The sequence below is a fragment of the Adiantum capillus-veneris genome, chromosome 7, assembly GCF_014529385.1.
Source record: "Adiantum capillus-veneris isolate H3 chromosome 7, ASM1452938v2, whole genome shotgun sequence".
NCBI classification, from domain to species: domain Eukaryota; kingdom Viridiplantae; phylum Streptophyta; class Polypodiopsida; order Polypodiales; family Pteridaceae; genus Adiantum; species Adiantum capillus-veneris.
Window position 1 is genome coordinate 87,442,536 of NC_140937.1, and position 20,589 is coordinate 87,463,124.

The following is a 20,589-nucleotide window of genomic DNA, read 5'->3' on the forward strand; positions in this document are numbered from 1 at the left end:
ATGCATGTTTTCTTAGTTCCCTATTGTCCTTTATGTTCATAAGGAGCCATGGAGCATGTCAAAAGAATAATACATCTCTTACCAAGGGGAATCTTGGGGAAAAAGATGAAGTGCTAAATACAGCAAACATGAAAAAACTCGGCTCAACATTATGAGTTGTAGAATCCCATAGAAACTATTCAATATATATCTAGCCAAATTTGATCCTTATGACTAGAGATTGTTACTAACTACAAAATGCATGTAGTTGTCACAAGAAACTAACAATATTGAAAAAGCTATAATTGATATACTAGAATGTTTCGTTTTCTTATATAATTGAAAAAAACAACCATCGTTGTGTACCATGCAAAATAGGGTATTAGGTGCCTCAAAACTTAAGGAATATTAGCTTTATGTTACAATATGTGACATAGGAAATCAAAAATGGATTTGGATATCATGAAATCCACCAAAAAAATCATAGAAGAGCTAAAATTGGCTAAAAAACAGGATTTGGCAATTTTTGTAATTTGGTCATAACTTACAACTTTAATATTTATTTCTCCCTAGAAGCATCAGAACATGTTGAGGACTACTAAAGATAGTTCTCTAGCATTATAGACCTCACAAACATGAATTCTAAAGTGGTATAGTTTCAAAAAGTTGAAAAAAGGCAAGAACAGGACCCGTTTTTTCACACAGTTTAGGTTGTGAAATGTTGTGCAAGGACAAGGTTAAAGATGGAATTGATATTCCAAAAAAATGTTTTTTTCAGATCATGCGACAACTTTCTAGATAGATAGCACCTCAAAATCCATTTTGAAACTCTTGACCTAATTCAAGGAAAATGGTTATTTAACAGGACATAAAAGTGTCCCAGGACATAAAAGTGTCCCATTACCAACGTAGTGTTAAGGGTGCCCATTGAAATAGTCTCAAATCAAAGTACCCACTTTGATGAATGAGAGGATTCCTATACTGATAGGTGCAATGGACATGTGAAAAGCAGCTCAAAAAAATAAAGACGATCCAGACGAAGATAGTTCAGAAGTAGCCACATTAGTGGGATGCAAAACTTCATACTAATGTAGATTGGAAACTTTGGAAATACTTACTTTTAAATTTGTGTGATCTAGATTGATTTTGTGAAATTGTACTATGAGTTATCATTTAGAAAAGTCATTTAGTACGTAACTTTTCACATATATGGTTCACCTATGGTTATTGTTCAACTATAACTTGAGATTTGAAGTGGTTGTATGTTATGGTTGTTTATTTCTTCATATTAAATCAAGGCACTTTCAATTTTGCGAAGTATTGTAGATATTGGGTATACTTCTTGATCACAAACCCTTAAATCCTATGTGCAAAGTAGGTGGCACATATAAATTTGAAACTAATTTGGTCTCTATAGAAAAGAAACTTTGGCGAAAGAATTTCAAGGAGGTCTTGGAAATGCCTTTTATTGGGGGGTGAAATCATGGAATGGTGGCTCAAATGGTTGAGTCCATGGATACCTGCTAGCAAAATTTGAGGCCTACAATTAGAGACGATTTCACGTAAAATTTCCTTGATGATATATGTCAATGCATAGCTCTTAAAGAATACAATCTAGGAGTACATCACCAATAAAATTCATTTTAGTTTGTAGATTTTTCACAAGACTATTTTTATGCTATGCTATATAATAGCTCAAATAGCATTCCACGTATTCATAGCAATTTGTTTCAGAATTAAATTGGCATGGATAGCTCTTAAATAATACAGTCTAGGAGTACAATCACCAATAAAGTTGATTTTAGTTTGTAGATTTTTCACAAGACTGTCTTTATGCTATGCTATATGATAGCTCCAACAACATTCCACGTATTCATAGCAATTTGTTTAAGAATTAAATTGGCAATGTACATAGTTGATGTTTATCCGTTCTGAATGTTCTTAACATAAATGCTTATTTGCAACAAGCTATTGTAGTCAATGCAAACTATCTTTCTTTTGTCCTTCAATACAGGCATACAAACTTTACATTCATATTGTTGTAAAAGTCCTTGACAAAGTTATGTTTCCTATGATGAGAAATCATTTGTTTCTTTTTACGATGAGAAATCGTCATCATAGAAAGTGGAAATTTACGAGATGAAAGTGTATGCCAAAAAGTGCACATTTTCATCATCCAAAAGTGTTTGTACTACAAGGCAAAGTAAATGTCTTATCATCCTTTTTGTATAAAACATCATTTGTAGATATGAATGCCCATTGAAATAGTGACAAATCAGGGTACATACATAATTTTCATGAATGAAACAATTCAGACATTGATAGTTGCAATGGACACACGGAGAGCAGTCACAGAATGATAAAGACGATCTGGGAGCCACATTAGTGGGATGTGTACATATCCAACTACTTACAAAGTCACCACCACAATGACACCTTTTAGAATGGTCTATGGCACATAAGTAGTGCTCTCGAGGAGTTTGCAATCCCAAGTCTAAGGGTAGCGGTTGAGCATGGCATGGACTTCAACACGAATCTGAAGCAATGATTAGATACATTATTGCACCTAGATGAGATTAGCTAGCGGGCCATGGTGAAGCAAGAAGTGGCCCAACAATGAAGAAAGCACTGGCATGACAAGAAGATCAAAGTGAAAGAATTTTGACTTGCAAGTTGATCAAAATTCTTAGAAGGTAAGTCTGATCCGGTTGAATAATGTGCAAAGTAAATCTTTAAAATTGACATACTTTGAGTTATTTTTGAAACTTATGAATGTTATTCTATAAAGCGAAACAATATTTCATGTGATGCAAATAGCTAGCAGCAAATCTTTCATAGTCTATGGTGAGAATGTGTTGGAATTAGGGTTGCATAGAAATGCACACAGCTTGGAGAAGAGGAAGGAAGCTCAAGGCACACAATAGAGAGTGTATTACTTAGTGTGCAATGCAAAGATAGATAGCCCTAGTGTCATGGGCGTATATACAATGCTCGGGGGAAAAATCCTCCTAAAGAGGGAAAAAATGCCCCGGAGGTCCTAGTGTGTTCACACACATCACTACCACATATATATGGTAACAAATCCCCCGTGGAGTGATGCGGTGAATGAGAGCTGGCACATGAGTAAAGGGAAGTGCCATGCCCTGAGGACATGGTCAGTCCACAAAGGGGAGTAAGCCCAAAGCTTTGCGGAAAGATTCAAGCTTCTCACGAGACAATGACTTTCTGAAAAGATCTGCAAGGTTTTCCTGTGTTGGCACATAAGCCAAGCTGATCTCTCCTATTGAGAGCCTCTCCCTAACATAGTGGTAATGCACCTCAATGTGCTTTGTGCGAGCATGAAAAATTGGGTTCTTCGCAATTGCCAATGCGCTCTGACTGTCAGTGTAGATAGTGTTGGCAGTGTCCTATCCAACACCCAAATCAGCCATAAGGCGTCTGATCCATAGACACTCAACTGTAGCTGTGAAGACTGCCCTGTACTCAGCCTCACAACTCAAAGTGGCCACAGTAGGTTGCTTCTTGCTCAACCATGATATACATGAACTGCCAAGCATGAAACAGAAACCACTTGTGGACACTCACATGTCGAAACAACTAGCCCAATCTGAGTCCGAAAAAGCATGTAAGTCTGGTGGCAATGATACCCCCTTGGGATAAAACAAGCCAAGATGTAAAGTGCCACTAAGGTAGCGGAAAATACTCTTGATAGCCTGCCAATGCTTAGACCCTGGGCTATGCATAAATCTACTGACCTGTGAGACTGCAAACTGAATATCTGGCCTCATGTTGCATACATAAATGAGGCAGCCAACAATAGTTTGGTAAGGAGTGACATCAACAAGATCGCCAGCATCATGTAGACTGAACTTCAAACTTGTTTCCATGGGAGTGGCAATAGGTTTGCAATCCTCAAGTCCAAACTTACATAGTAATGTCTCTATGTAACTTTTCTGACACAAGGCAATACCACCATCACACTGCTTAAACTGTATACCCAAGAAATGATGCAACAACCCCAAATCTTTCATCTTGAAAGTAGCATTCAAATCAGCCTTAAATCCAGCAATATGTCTCTCATTTGGTTTAGTGATGAGAAAATCATCAACATAAAGAACCACAATGAGAAGTACATCACCCTCACACTTTACATACAATGTGCTTTGTGTTGGACTGTTACGAAAGCCTAGTTTAACCAAATGAGTGTCAGCTTTCTCATACCAAGCATGAGGAGACTGCTTCAACCCATACAAAGCCTTCTTACATTTGCACACTTTGTCCTCTTGTCCTTTTATGAAAAAACGGCGAGGCTGTGTTACATAAGCTTCCTCAAATATGTCACCATTCAAGAAAGCAGTAACAATCTCTGATTGATGTACATCCCAATCAAAATGAGCTGCCAATGCACATAGAAAACGCAGTAGTCATACGACAAGTGGGAGCAAAAGTCTCTTCATAATCTATTCCTTTTTGCTGTGCATAACCCTTTGCAACAAGTCGAGCCTCATGGCGATTGATCTCACCATCCGGCTTGTGTTTCAACTTGTAAACCCACTTCGTACCAATGGCCTTTTTGCCAGGAGGCAAATCACATAACATCCATGTGTCATTTTCTATAAGTGCATCATATTCTGATTGCATGGTAGCCATCCAATTTTCTGAATTCTGTGCTTCATCAAAAGACAGAGGCTCATCAACATCATGTAAGCTAGACACAGCCAAAGCATAACAATCTGATGCATAAGATGCATGGCAAGATCCTCAACGAGTACGACTAGACAAAGGTGCATCCAATTTACTGTCACGCAAAGTGTGCACCAGCCATTTTGGCATACCTCTAGCGTGCTCATTTTCAGCCCTTTCCTAATCAAGTACATCATGTACATCTGCATCAGTAATAGACTGATCTGTAACATTTTCAAAAACCCCCATACCCTGTACATTTGCCTCATTGGAACTTACATTCGTATTTCCACCACTGAAAAGAGGCAAAAAAGTGTCATAAATGTCCCGTGAGCTTACATTACAGTCTCTAGTACATGACAGCAAGGGATGAACAGAATCTTCCACAAACACTATATCCCGTGAAACCAGAATATGTTTTGTTTGCGGATGATACAACCTGTAACATTTGCTTTCAGCACTATAACCAACAAAAATACATTTTATAGCCTTATCATCCAATTTTCTGCGCTGCACTTGTGGCACCAAAGCATATGCCAAATAGCCAAAAACACGCATGTGCTCAATAGAAGGCTTTCTATCATACCATGCTTCATATGGAGTAATAGACTGCAAAGCTTTCGTAGGACACTTGTTAAGTACATAAGTGGCACACATGATGGCCTCAAGCAAAAAAGAATGTGGCAAAGCTTGACTTTTGACCATACATCGTGTCATTTCCATAAGTGACCTGTTTTTCCTCTCAGCAACACCATTTTGTTGAGGTGTATAAGGCACTGTACTGGTGTTTTATCCCACGACTAGCCAGAAATGCATTAAATTCATGAGACATATGCTCCCCCCCTCGATCGGAACGGAGGGTGTCCATACTATATTTCGAGACATTTTCAACCATAGCCAGAAATTGTTTGAAGCACATAAAAACTTCGTACTTCACTTTAAGCGGAAATACCCATGCATGCCTGGAGTAATCATGAATGAAAGTCACGAATTACAGGTAATTGCCCAAGGACGGAGTTTGCATGGGCCCACAAACATCACTATGCACAAGCTGCAACCTGCATGTGGCCCTAACTGAACCATCCTTTGGAAACTTAGAACGGTGCATTTAACCCAAAATACAGCCTTCACAAACATGTTTGACAGGTGCTTCAAGAGGCGGCAAAGAAGCAACCACATCATATTTCTGCAAACGCAGCAAATTGGCAAAATTCAGATGACCAAAACGTGCATGACAAAGTTTTGCATCTGAAATAGCCCTTGAATCTGCAACAGCATTTGCAAAATTATGTCCACACTTGTCATACAAAGTGAGCTTATACAGCCCATGGCACAAAAGTCCAGATGCAATAATTTCATCACCAAAACTGAGATCATGAATTGTACATCTGTCATCCACAAATTTGACTACAAGTCCAAGTCTAGCAAGTGCGGATACAGACAAGAGATTCTTCTTGATCCCAGGTACATAAAGTGCATCAACAAGTGTGAAGGAACTGCCATATGCAGCAGTAAGCACAATCTTTCCAACTCCCTGAACTGGATAAGAGGCATTGTTGGCACAAGTGACAGAATTCCCATGAGGGACAGACGAGAGAGAGGTGAACAATTCACGATGTGACATAATGTGCTTTGTAGCACCACTGTAGAAATACCACACATGTGAATCTGTAGCAACTGACAAGCATGCATCATGGACAACAGGTTCTAAGTGCACTCTACGCTAAAAGCCCATTCCGCATCAACATCGGCAACACAGTCTCCTTTCACAAAAGACTCAACAATGGCTGCATTTGTAGTGGAACTAGCATTTGCAGTGGAACCACCCTCTTTCTTCTTAGCCTCTTTGGCCTTCAACTTAGGACACGACTTGATCAAGTGATCATTAGCTTTACAATAATGGCAACGCATCTTCTTTCTGCCCTTATCATCAGAATTTCCAGACAAATTGTTGCCAGCAGAAGCATTGGGAACAGAATTTTTGCCACTCGTAGTAGAACCATAAGAAGTGGTTGCATTGCTGTTACCACCCTTTCTTTGAGAAGCAATAAAAGCTTGTTCAACAGCACGCTGCCTAGTCCTGTTTTTCCTAGAAAGTGACTCTTGCAAGAGCAATGTGCATAATGCATCAAACTTGACAACTTCATGATTTCCTTGGGTCATCAGTCTCCAAGTACTAGCAAAAGTTTGGTAGGAATCTGGTAAGGCATCAAGAACAGTCTGCACAAGGGAAGTGTCTGAAATGACTTCACCTGCAGAAATAAGTTGCTCATTGATATCCTTGACACTAGCAAGGAAAGTGTCCATATCATCTTCCTCATGCATAATCTTCGACTCCAGCTCTTTACGCAGCAAAGCAATTTTAGCCTCATTGCGGCTTGTATAAAGACCAACCAAAATATCCCAATTCTGTTTTGCATATTTTGCAAAACGGAAAAAAAAAAAACAATGGTATGCTTCACAGACAATGCACTCAATGCATGAGCCTGCGCATTCTTTACATCCCAACAAGGTTGTTATGCTGTAGGCAAAACAACTCTAATAGCAGCAATCCTTGTAGCAAGACCTACAACATCCTCAACATCGCCTACATCGTCAGAACCAGGACGTACATCAATGCCCTGCACAATGTTCCAGACGCCCTTTGACACAAGAACATGTTGCATCATATAAGCCCACATAGGGTAATTGTCCCCATCCAACCTGTCCTTAGCAGACAACAAACATCTTGAACACATCTGTGTTGTTGTTGTCAGCCATGGTAAATGTTGCACCTGATGTGAAAACTGCCCGAAAATAGGAGATACAGAGTGGGAACAACATGTGCTATATAGCGCAAATCGTCGAAGACTCTAAGGCACCTGTTATGCAGAAAATGACACTGACAAAAATTCTGCACAAAATGACAAAATAGCCTGTGCAGCACTGCTTGTAGTGAAAACGGAGCCAGAATTGAGCCCGAATCAAAAATCTGAGCAGACCAAGCTCTACGACTTTTCCCGAAATATTTGTCGACCTGTGAACGCTCGCGAAAGCTCACTGAAATCGGAGAAAGTGAGCAGGCATGTACTGGAGCAGCTGGCGACTAAGCTCGGGAGGACGCAACCTGCTTTGATACCAATTGTTGGAATTAGGGTTGCAGAGAAACACACACAGCTTGGCAAAGACGAAGGAAGCTCAAGGCACACAATAGAGAGTGTATTACTTAGTGTGCAATGGAAAGATAGATAGCCCTAGAGTCATGGGCGTGTATACAATGCTCGGGGGAAAAAACCTCCTAAAGAGGGAAAAAATGCCCCGGCGGTCCTAGTGTGTTCACACACATCACTACCACATGTATATGGTAACAGAATGATCATAATTGGACTCCTTTTTGTTTTCTTTTAATGCTCAATTTTGGTATACTTTAGTAATTTTTACATAAGAGAATCATTTAGACCATACCTTGCATGATGCACTTTTGAGTATTTGCCGTGAAATTGTGAGTTGCATTATAGAGAAATGTTAATGAACTTTATTAATTTGGTAAAATAAAAATGTTTCTTTTGAAATATAGTTCAATTGTGAGATACATTAATGCACTTTGTTAATTTGGTCAAAGAAAGATGTTTCTTAATTTGAAAATATACACTTGATCAATTGTCAAATGTGAGTGGAAGATCGTAAGATTTCTTCTCGAGTATAAAGTTTAATTTTGTTAAACGGTAGCAATGTGTGGCAATCTGTGTCACCCACAAAGAGGAAAGATTTAAGCTATAATCAAACTATGTAGCCACCCATAGAAAACCAGATGCAATTTGTTTCAGAATTAAATTGGCAAGGTACGTAGTTGATGTTTATCTGTTTTAACCTGCTTATTTGCAACAAACTATCGCAGTCAATGCTTGACAATTTGAGTTAAGTTGCTAGACGTTGAATTTATCTTGCATCAGCTACATTTCTCTCAAAGTTAGAGACGAATTGCACCTTCAATTCAACACAAAGGGCTAAATAATACAGGTTAACCAAACCTTATAAGTATTCTCGTTGGTTTTGGGTGTAAAGCTCTAGATATACATAGATACGATGAAATTAAACATGTAGTCATGAATATGTGTTGTTTTGGGTGTAAAGCTCTAGATATACATAGATACGATTAAATTAAACATGTAGTGAATATGTGTTTGCAACACTTTATAAGGAGTCAATACAGTGAAGGAAATGGAAAAGCCAAGTTATGACCGTTTTTTAGCTTTTACTTTTGCATGAACACATCAATGCTTGTGGAAACACATATAGCTTTAGTTAACAATAAAACATTGTTGTTTAAAAACATGTACAAATATTTCACCATGATAATAAATAAATAATTATACGATTATTCTTGCTTGTAATTTGATATTTCTTTTGTTATAATATTCAATACAAACATGTAAGAGACTTTACATTCATATTGTTGTAAGAGTCCTTCAGGAAGTGACGTCATTTGTTTCTTTGTACGATGAGAAATTGTCATCATGTATGCCAAAAATTGCACATTTTCATCATGCAATAGTGTTTTTACTTCAAGGCAAAGTAAAATTTCTGATCATCACCATCTTTTCCAAGTAAAGTATGACTTGTGAATGTGCCTTTCTTTGTTCTGCAACATGAAAATTTTACACAACGTGCTAGGGTAGAGGGGCCAATAACGGGACGAGGGCCAAAAGAAACACAATTATGAGACACAACCCAGCTGTATTAAAAGTTCGCAAAAAACCCAAAACAGGGTATTTTTACGTGGCATTCTCTTTCTCTCTCAAGAATAATCAGTGCCATATAGTTTCCCACGTAGAACTACTTGCATGGGCGCGCGTTCTCCAACTAGTACTCGATCAACTTCATCCTGGAACGCACTCATGGCACGTATAAGTCACCTTCCTGCTCTCCTAGTAACCAATGCTATCCTTCAATACTTGCATTAAACAACCTGATTTTCAGCAATCAAGAAAAATTTGAAAAAAACATGATATAAATACATAGAAATCCAGAATTAAATCATAACCATGCGTGCAACTCTCAACTCACGCTACCAACACCTCTTTAGCATAGTAACAACTCTTCAATGAAGTAAAATCATAATCCAGTGTGTATTAGATCCTTCACTCATAGTTCCGACGAGCATCAGCTAAAATGTATCGATTACAACAAACGTGAGAAGCTCAAACATGCTATACAACCAGAATCATTTAAACAAGAGAGCACAGAAGAGCACAGAACATTCTGTCTCCTTCCACACTCCTCCACATCCCTCCCTTCAACAAAAATACCCTTCTTTCATAGCCAAACCATTCACAGCAAGCTAGAAAGAACACCTGCACATCAATCCCCTTGAATGCACACATATGAAACACTTACAAAACCAAACTAACCATATCGACTCCAAAGATCACCAACACATCTATCCCATTGCATGGACAGTTCAATTCTGATCTGCAAGAACCTTCATTCTCAATGCAACCAACCAGTCCAACAAAAACAGTTCAACAATTATGCTCTACATCCCTGAATGGCTACTATAAAAGCTCCTTGTGAATGCAAGGCATGCCTACTAGAGAGGCACCCTCAGCTTGAAGGTTTTCTTTGCACGTCATTGTTATTACACAAGAATGGTGGCCGTGTATGCTGTTGCGGAAGAGTAAATGTGATTCCCATCTTCCTTTGAAATATTCCACGCAAGAAACCGCCTTTTATCTGTCCGAAACCAAGCACATCATCAAATTCAATACAGAAGGTGGAAAGCCCTGAGAAGAGTCCTCCAAAACCAGCGCCGAAGAGGAAATTTTCACTCAAGGAATACTCTTACCTGCTTGAAGACAATCGAGACTAGCTTTCTGCATGTAAGACGATTTCTGTGTTTTGCTTGGGTATATCCACCAATTAAATTTATTTACAGCTATTGTTCGATTTACATCAGTTCAAATTGTGCTCTATAACTTTTTAGAACCATCTTTGCACTTCTTTTGAGCTTAACTTATTCATTGCTTTTTGCTAATGTGTAAACAGCATGATGAAGAGAAAACAAACCTCGCAATCACCACGGAGAACAAGAACAAGCAGACCCAAAAATCTTATTTCAAAGAGATGCTTGCCTCTAGCATCCCCCTCTAAAGAACCTGATGACAACATTGCTGCTACATTTGCACCTCGAAAGCGCTCTTCGAAATTCAACAAATCGTCAAAGAAACCTCCCCTTGCTCTACAAGCTAAACCCACCTTCCCTAGACCAAAAGCTCACAAAGAACCCAACCTTGCTGCTACTCCAACAACCCTTTTGAAACCTCTCTCTCAAAATATTGAAGATGCACCAAACACACCCCAAAGAAGTAAAAAGTGGACACAATTATCATGGACAGAAGAGGATATGGCCAAAGCTTTACAAGCTAGAAAAAATGGCCTCTCGTTAGAGCAATGCTCACTTCAATATGGAATTAGCAGAACAACAATCTCTAATTGGGAGGAAGGAAGGACTCAATCTAAGAAGAAAGGCCCACCTACACAATTACTGGCCGAGGAGGAAGAAGCTTTGTTACAGTGGATTTTTTTAAAATGTGAATCTGGGCATGGCGTTTCGGTATTGGATGTCAAATTGAAAGTAGCAGAGCTATGCCAAACAAGACATACCTTATTTACCAATGGCATACCGGGCAAAAGCTGGTGGGAGAGCTTCCGCAAAAGACACCCTAAATTAGTTTTTAGAGTTTCAGAGGGCCTAGAACAATCAAGAGCCAACCGGTTTAGACCAGAGATAGTAAAAACTCTCCATGATAACCTCCAAAAGCTATATGCTGAAAATAGCTATCCTCCTACAAACATATGGAATGCAGACGAAACAGGCTTTCAAGGCTCACGCGACAAGGGCATGAAAATTCTTGCCAAAAAGGGTGCAAAGGCAGTGTACAGCATCACATGTGATTACAGAGAATGGATGACAGTTTTGTGTTGTGTGAATGCAGCAGGTAAGGAATTATTCTTCAAGCAACATTTGAATAAGAACAACCAATTGGCAAATACTTATATTTAGCATTCTATTTTAGTAGATTGTGTTGTGACATTGAAATATTGCAGGCAAAGCAATTCCTTCACATTACATCTTTAAAGGCAGACGAATAACAAGTAATCACATTCAACATTGTGAAGATGGTGCAGTGATGGCCATGCAAAAAAAGGCATGGATGACAGGCGAGCTATTCCAAGCCTGGCTTCAACATTTTGATAAAGAAATTAGTGAGAGCATTGGAAAGGAAAGCATACATCTTCTTATAATTGATGGCCATGGAAGCCATGTTTCCCTCAAGGTTGTTGCTAAGGCCTTTGAAGCAGGTATAGACATTCTCACATTACCTGCCCATACCTCTCATAAACTTCAACCTTTGGATGTTTCCGTCTTCAAATCCCTGAAGGTTCAATTTCGAAAGGAGAGGGCCATTTGGCAACAAAGAGCTTCATCAAGGCAAGCAAGCAAAACAGAATTGGCATCTATTGTGGCGAAGGCAATAAAATCTTCCTTCACAGAGGCAAATATCAAGGCAGGATTTAGAGGCATAGGTATTTGGCCATTAAACCCATCCGCAGTCAAATTCGAAGGGATGCCTTGCAATCATATCAATGTTTTAGAGGACACAACTACAGTAAATGAAGACTTACCCCAAGTATCGACTACACCAATGAATGACATTAATGAGGATGAGGCTGTTGAAGCCTTAAACCATATGGCAACTCAATTTGAAGAAGAAATGTTTGCTGCTCATGAGAGCACTTCTTATGGTCTGTCCTTCACTCAGCTCCTAGAAGAAGATGAAGCTACTGGTCTTGCCTATAGATCGAGCATTCAACTAGAAGTGACTACAGCTGAAAACCAACAAGATTTTCTCCCCTTTCAAGATAGATCAGTACCCTCACATTCTAGCCCATCATTAGAAAGAAGACTACAACATTCTAGCCCATCATCAAAAAGAAGAACACAACATCAGCAACTTGAAATTGAAGAAGTATTTACTCCAATCATGAGAAGGTCAAAACTCTCACATCCCACCCCATTGCAAAATATGTCGCGACTCCCACATTCCATAGAAACACTAGCAACAAGGAACCCAAAGCATAAAGAGAAGCAAATGGGAAATGAAATGCTCCACCCCTTGCAACGAACCAGGTAAAAGGGTTAGAAGACAACAATCGAATTATTGACATGCTACGAGTGCCGGCTACAGAAGTCTGCATTAGACAAGTCAATCGTGAGGCCTTCGTTGATTACACAAACAATTTAATTCTAACATCAGATCAATATATTGAGAGTATGAGAGCAAAGAATGCAAAGAAAGAGGAAGTAACAAGAGCAAAGGAAGAAAAGCGGCTCGAAAAAGAGAAGAAGAGGCAGCAGGCAATTGCAGAGAGAGATGCAGCCAGACAGCGGAGGATAGAAGCTCAACAAGCAAAGGTTTTAAGGAAGAATTGGGAGGTACAGCAACAGTTTTTTGAGAATCACCCACGTTCTATTTTATGGGAAGGTGGTTCTGTACAAGGTCTGCATTTTAAACCACTCCACATCGATACACCCTATCATGCTTATGCACGAAAGCATCGAATGGAAAAGTTAAACCAATCACGTCGACCTTTTCAAGATCCTTCATTTCATATCTGACCTCTACTTGCAGCTCACCTCCACTCTTAAGGATTTTTCTATGGCTCACTAGGCCTATACCTAGGATCCTTTCATATAAGGCATGAACATCTTTAAACCCTTATTCCTATCTACCTCTTAGCCATTTCCAACAATTTTGCTTCTGTAAATTGCACCCTTTTTTGTATGTCCCTTAGTCAGTTCCAACATTTTTGGTATGGCTCATGTATTATCCGCAATCCGATTGTACTGGTCCTTCTTAAAACTTAAACAATACCTTTCCATGCTTCCTTCATCTATTGCAACCTTCCAAGGGTACATAAGTTTTCAAAAGAATTTTTTAAAGTATTTATCAATAACCTAGCAACAGTCTTTAAATTGCTGTAGAATGTTTTTCAAGAAATAAATGGCATGCAATTTTTTGAACTGATTGCGAGTGAGGTCATAGATCCTCACCTGTGCACTCACGTAGTCATTAAAAACAGGCCCAACGAATAGATATGCATCTGTTGACTCCACAATCTCCAAGCAAAATGGGGAGTTGACAGCACCCCAGTATGTCCCAATGAAATGCGAGTGCGTCTCAGGAAACAACCCTTTGGCTGATGGCATCAGAGAAACCGGATAACCAGCTGCATCTGCAACCTCTAGAAAAGCTTTTTCTGCTTTAGAAGCTCTCAATTTTGGACCCCCCCACTAGTATAGGCTTTACCGCCATATTTAAGAAACCTGCAGCCACTTCTACTGCTGCCTCTAAACTTTGACAGTTGCTGAGCCTATGGCATTATAAAGATACATTAGGATTAGAAAAAATCATGTAAGATTCGTGTTATAATAAGCTTCCAAGTACTGATTCAGAGCCAAAATAATGTACCTGGGTGAAATTGCATAGGGTTTGAATGTATGAAACCAGGGTCGTGCCAACCAAAATTAGCAGACTGGACTAGGGATTACCCTCTGCCACAAGCAAATTCAAACATGAGAACTTGACAGACACTAGTACTAAGCACAATGTCACACATCTCCAGTGCATGCAACCAAAAACCATCACATTCACACAACCTAACCAGATGCACTCGAGACAGTGTGATATGAACCTAAACATAGACATGAATTCTAAGACAGAACTTGGCATACAAGTGCTCCAAAAGTGAACAGTCTGAGGCTTAGAGTCTCCACTAACCCATTTGAGTTTGACCTGAAAAAAACGTACAGAAAATGAGACTAAACATAAAAGTTGGAGAGGAAGCCCTGCCAAATTGCAGCTCACACTCATATATACAGATTAATTTCTTGATCTGCTCTCATCTCATGAATGTTGGCGCAAAACACTTGTGCAAAGCCATCCCGCCTTCACTGTCTTTGTCTGCAAGAATGCAAAGCAAGGGCCAGACGATGCCATGCATGTAGAGGGGAGAGCTGAGTTTCAAGCAAGAAACGTCCATTGAATGTCTAAATTCAATGGAGGGAAACTTACCCGACGTAGCTCGTAATTAACAGTCCATGCTCGCATTCGATGGCTTGTACCTACGTGCTGGTAGCCACAGGACGGAGTGAACGGGACACCAAGGCAGGTTGGACGAGGAGTTTAAAAGGAGGGCAAGCCGTGCGGTCTGCAGAGGGAGAGGATGGGCCGGCTGAGCCAGCATACTTTGCGCATTCAAAGAAGGAAAGGTCTTTGATGGGTGCCTGGCGTAATCTGCACAGTCCAGAGAACGAGAGCCCTGCTGAAGCAAAGAGCAGACATTGGCAACGCCTGCAAGAGCTAGCTTTGCTCGTGTGGAAATGAAGAGTGTAGGTAGGTGAGGGGCGACTGTCAAGGATAGCACTCGATAGCTCGTATCCATGTGCATGCGAGTCAATGGCCCCAAAATGAGCACCACCCAACTTTGGATTGGGTAGTTACCTCTCTAGCACTAATCGGGTGTCGACACATCCAAGGGGAGTGACCATCCCGGCATTCGCGCTTATTTTTGTAACAAAGAAATTTTTAAAAGCCAGAATTGACCCACCTACCCTCATCAAAATCCCACCATCTTACCCTCCCTTGTAAAGCAACACGTGGCGCTCCTAGCCAAATTTCAAAATTTGACCCCCTAAACCTTCTCGAGACCTTAGGTGTTCCCCTATTGGCCCCTCTACCCTAAAGGAGGTGCAAAAGTTCCATTAATGTTTCCCATCATCGTGAGAACAAATCTAAAACTCCAGGTGTTAAGAAGTTTTACTCGGTGGAAGGAAAAGTCAAGAAAATGGGAGCGGCGTGAATTTGTTTCTTTCAAACCTTGGCCAAGTATAAGTCAACAGATGTATTTATAGCTGGCTTGGGCTTGGTCTTTTATAAAGCTGGTGCCGAGCCGCAACTGATCAGCATCTCCCCGCACACCTCTGATCAGCACCTCTCCCCACCTCTTTCTCCCCTCCTTCCATTTTTTAAGCTCCGCGTACGTAGTACAGCTAGCTTGCTGCTGCGTCCATACTCCCGATCATCAGCTCGTCCACGCCTAGAGCGTAGCCTATATTGGCCATGAGCTATGGAACTCAGCTTCTGGCATGCGCCGGCGCCGTAATAGCCCTACCATAAGGGCCAGCTGCTGCAGCGTAAGAGCATCAGTACTACTACTTCCGCTGTTGCTTTACGTCGTTGCAGCTGCGGCGGCTCTTTCTTATGGCGTCGTCGGCGCCGAGGCGCAGCTCACCATCTCCGCCACCACGCCATCGGCGGCCGCTTCGTCCGCCACCCCCAACACCTTCATCGGCACCGTAGGCAACCAGATCGCCGCGTCGCTCTTGGCCAGCAACACGCCCGTCTTGCTATGGGGGGCCGTGTCCGCCGACGACATCAACACCGCTTGCCACTACATCGTGGACACCGGCAGCCTCACCCTCACCGCCAGCGTCTCCAACGACTGCGGCGGCTCCGAGGATCCACCATGCAGGTAATTCTTGTTCTTGCTATGTTGTGATCTGTCTTCTCATTTTGATGCGAGAACCAGAAAACTAACGGGTCATGCACTGTACAGGTCCAAGCAACCGGGGGCTGCCTCGCGGCTAGCGACGCATCAGGGACGGAGTTTGTCTTCACGGACAACTACGGGCGCAAAAGCGCTGTGAGTACAGCAGGTGGCGGCTCATCTGCTAGAATTATATTATAAGTTAATTAAATGATCGCTCCTTGTACTCGCCCCTAATGATTGAATTGGTGCAGGTGGTTTGCCCAAGCAACGCTGGCTCTTCCGGCTGCGGGGTTTACGTCACCGGAGACGACGTCAACAACCTCTACAACTCCTTCAACAACGGCGGCTCCAAGCGCAGGCTGCTAGGGATGAACACTCGAAGAAGAATGCTTGCAGACGATTGTCAGAGCGGCGCTGCAGAAGGCAAGCTTGTAGCTACTAGTATCCTTGATGATATGCCATTCAATACTACGTATACTGCTGATCGACTGGTTGCTGATTCAACCCTAATTTTCTACGTTATGTCCATATGATTATACAGGCGCCATCACTGGTGCCGTCACTGGAATCTTGGGTACCGCCGAGTGCTTGGCCTTGGGTCCTTTGGCACCCTTCTGCATCATCGGTGTGGTGGGGGTGAGTGCGGAGCTAGGGGCTACCGGCGGACTCATCGCCAGCTGCTTCCCAGGCGATGCAACCGTCCAAAGTCGTCACGGTCCTCTCAAGCACATGTCCCAGCTCGATGTTGGGGACGAGGTACCAGCGACTCATCTTATTATTGCATGTCGTGTCATGTTATATCCATGTCCACTAATTATACGGTAGCTGGCGTGCGGGCATCGGCAATTGCCACGTCGGTGCTATAAAAGCTGACCCTGCCTGTGTGCATGATATGCAGATAGTTGTTTGGGGCGAGGACAACCGTCTCACATACCAGCCTGTATATGCATTTGGCCACAAGGATGCCACTGCTATCGCTAAGTCTACGTCAGACGTCACCGCAGCTACTAGGACTCTTCGCCTCACTCCCATGCACTTTCTACCCAGTTAGCATCAACCACATCGACGCATTGTATAAGCGCTCATTGTGTGGGCCGCTAAGGAGCAACAAGAACCTCTCAGTCCTTGCTTGGTGAAAGGTGAGTGCGTGCAAATGCCATTTCAATATTACAACACTTGTGGTGGACTTACCTCCACATCGAATGACACTTTCCTCATTGCAAAACACAGTCACTTTCTTGCTGCCCTTCTTCTTTTGCAGAGATATCCGTGACGAGGAGCCAAGGCCTCTACAACCCCCTCACTATGAGTGGCACCATAGTTGTGGATGGGGTGGTGGCTTCCGTGCATAGCGAGTGGTTCCTCGACCCCTTTCTAGATGCCATGGGTCTTACACACTGGCTGCCATCTACGTAGCAGATCCTTCTCTCACCGGTGCAAATGCTCTACCGCATCATTGGAGACCACACATACATTGCCACATACAAGTGGCTTGATGATCACCTTGACATCCCAACATTTGGAACCAACTATGGGGTTCATGTCTCCATGGCCACATTGGGTGCCACAACTATACCTCTTCTGATGGCCCTTCTAAAGATGTGCTCTAGGAAAAACGTTCACTGATCGACTTTACCTACTCGTTTGTTCACGTATACTTGGTGTGTCCATGAGCCAACCTTATTCTCTTACACCACCCATAGCCAATCCCGGTTTACTTCCCAATGAAGTCCTTAATCAGCTCCTTCTCCCTCTTCCATTTTCTTTTTAATTTACATAAAACATACCGATGTCCTTCTCCCATAATCATTGCTCACTGCGGCAAACTCGTCACCCATAGAATGTCTAACATTACACACACATGTGTGTTGTAAATAATTATTTAATGATTACCTTTTCTGTTTGAATAAGCTCTATGCATCATCCATAACTTTCTTAATTCATAGCCAAATCTACGCTCAATATTTTATTGTCCTCAACATAGTGTACCTAATGCAATCATAGTTTGCACTTAGAAAATGAGTTTTTTTTTTTTTTTTTTTTTGGGGGGGGGGGGGGGGGGGGGGGGGGTTGTAAAGCTTGAACTCAGGAGGAATATGTTCAGTTTATTGGCCCCTTCACTACTGAGTATCTCACTAAAAAAATTGTATATTGGGGGTACCTTGTGTATATACCTCAAAGGGTGTACTATGCAATCATGTTAATGTATCAAATGAATTCAGTAGGAGGGGTTTTATTGTTGGACATAGCATTGCAAGAAAACACACACAGCTTGGAGAAGACAAAGCCTTAGGAAGCTCAAGGACACAATAGAGAGTGTATTACTTAGTGTGCAATGAAAAGATAGATAGCCCTAGAATGATGGGCGTATATGCAATGCACGGGGGAAAAAACCTCCAAGTGAGGAAAACAATGCCCAGCGGTCCTAAGTGTGTCCACAGACATCACTACCGCATGTATATGGTAACAAACCCACCCCCCCCGAGAGTGATTCGGTGAACGAGAGATGGTACATAGAGTAAAGGGAAGTGCCATGGCCTTAGGACATGATCAATCCACAAAGGGGAGTAAGCCCAAAGCTTTGCGGAAAGCTTCGAACTTCTCACAAGAGAATGCCTTTGTGAAAAGATCTGCAAGGTTGTCCTGTGTTGGCACATAAACCAAGCTGATCTCTCCTACTGATAGCCTCTCCCTGACATAGTGGTAATGCACCTCAATGTGCTTTGTGCGAGCATGAAAAACTGGGTTCCTCGCAATTGCCAATGTGCTCTGTTTGTCACTGTAGATAGTGTTGGCAGTGTCGTGTCAAGCACCCAAATCAGCCATAAGGCGTCTGAGGCATACACACTCAACCGTAACTGTGAAGAGTGCACTGTACCTAATGCAATCATAGTTTGCACTTAGAAAATGAGATTGTTTTTTGGGTGTTTTTCTAAAGCTTAAAAGAAGGAGGAGTATGTTCATTTTATTGGCCCCCTTCACTACTAAGTATCGCACTATAAAAATTGTATAATGGAGGTACCTTCTGTACATACCTCAGGGGGTGCACTATGCAATCATGTTAATGTATCAAATGAATTTAGTAGGAGGGGTTTTTTACTACAAACATCTTAGGTTCATTGATAGACTTCACCCACTGGGTTGTTCATGTATACTTGGTTTGTCCATGAGCTGCCTTTAATTTATTACACCACCCATTGTTGGAATTAGGGTTGCAGAGAAACACACACAGCTTGGAGAAGACGAAGGAAGCTCAAGGCACACAATAGAGAGTGTGTTACTTAGTGTGCAATGGAAAGATAGATAGCCCTAGAGTGATGGGCGTATATACAATGCACGGGGGAAAAAACCTCCTAAAGAGGGAAAAAATGCCTCGGCGGTCCTAGTGTGTTCACACACATCACTACCACATGTATATGGTAACACCCATAACCAAACCCTAATTACTCCCCAATAACATCCTTAATAAAATCCTTCTCCCTCTTCCATTTTCATTTAATTTTAAACAAAACATAGGGACATCCACAAAGGAACTCCCAACCACGATATTGGCTTACTAAAACCCCTACACCACAATCACTACATGGATATCTTTCCATATATCCATGGCACCAATGGCCGCATAGGAACTTACAATGCATGAATAGGTCTTCAACCTGAGAACATATGCTAGATGATTGGATCATATCCATGAAACCAATGGCTAGGATCTCACAAACCATGAGTAACAATGTCTGGCTAATGTACATCCCAACCAAAATGTGCTGCCAAAGCAAATAGAAAACTCACAGTAGTCATACGACAAGTGGGAGAAAAAGTCTCTTCATAATCTATGCCTTTTTGTTGTGCATAACTCTTTGCAACAAGTCAAGCCTTATAGTGATCAATCTCACCATCCAGCTTGCGTTTCAACTTGTAAACCCACTTCGTATCAATGGATTTTTTGCCTGCACGAGGAAAATTCAATTCCATGTGTCATTTTCTATAAGTGCATCATATTTTGATTGCATGACAGTCATCCAATTTTCTGAATTTTGTGCTTCATCAAAAGAGAGAGGTTCTTCAACATCACATAAGCTAGACACAACCAAAGTATAACAATCTGATGCATAATATGTATGGCGAGAACCTGAACGAGTACAACTAGACGAAGGTGCTACCAATTTACTATCACGCAAAGTATGCACCGGCCATTTTGGCATACCTCTAGCCTGCTCATTCTCAGTCCTTTCCTCATCAAGTACATCATGTACATCTGCATCAGTAATACGGTGATCTGTAATATTTTTTGAAACCCCCATAGGTTGTTCATTGGCCTCATTTGAATTTACATTT

At 41.4% G+C, this 20,589-nt stretch overlaps 1 protein-coding gene and 1 pseudogene across 1 annotated transcript; both read left to right on the plus strand.

Annotated features, from left to right (window-relative positions):
• Window positions 1-10,687: 10,687 nt before the first annotated feature.
• LOC147454181 (uncharacterized) lies at window positions 10,688-13,321 on the plus strand. Its single transcript, XM_086517016.1, has 3 exons — window positions 10,688-11,639; window positions 11,749-12,572; window positions 12,833-13,321. Exons 1-3 carry the CDS (start codon window positions 10,688-10,690, stop codon window positions 13,319-13,321), a joined length of 2,265 nt encoding a protein of 754 aa, XP_086373142.1.
• Window positions 13,322-14,816: 1,495 nt separating this feature from the next.
• LOC147454182 (uncharacterized) lies at window positions 14,817-17,880 on the plus strand (annotated as a pseudogene).
• The last annotated feature ends 2,709 nt before the right edge of the window (window positions 17,881-20,589 follow it).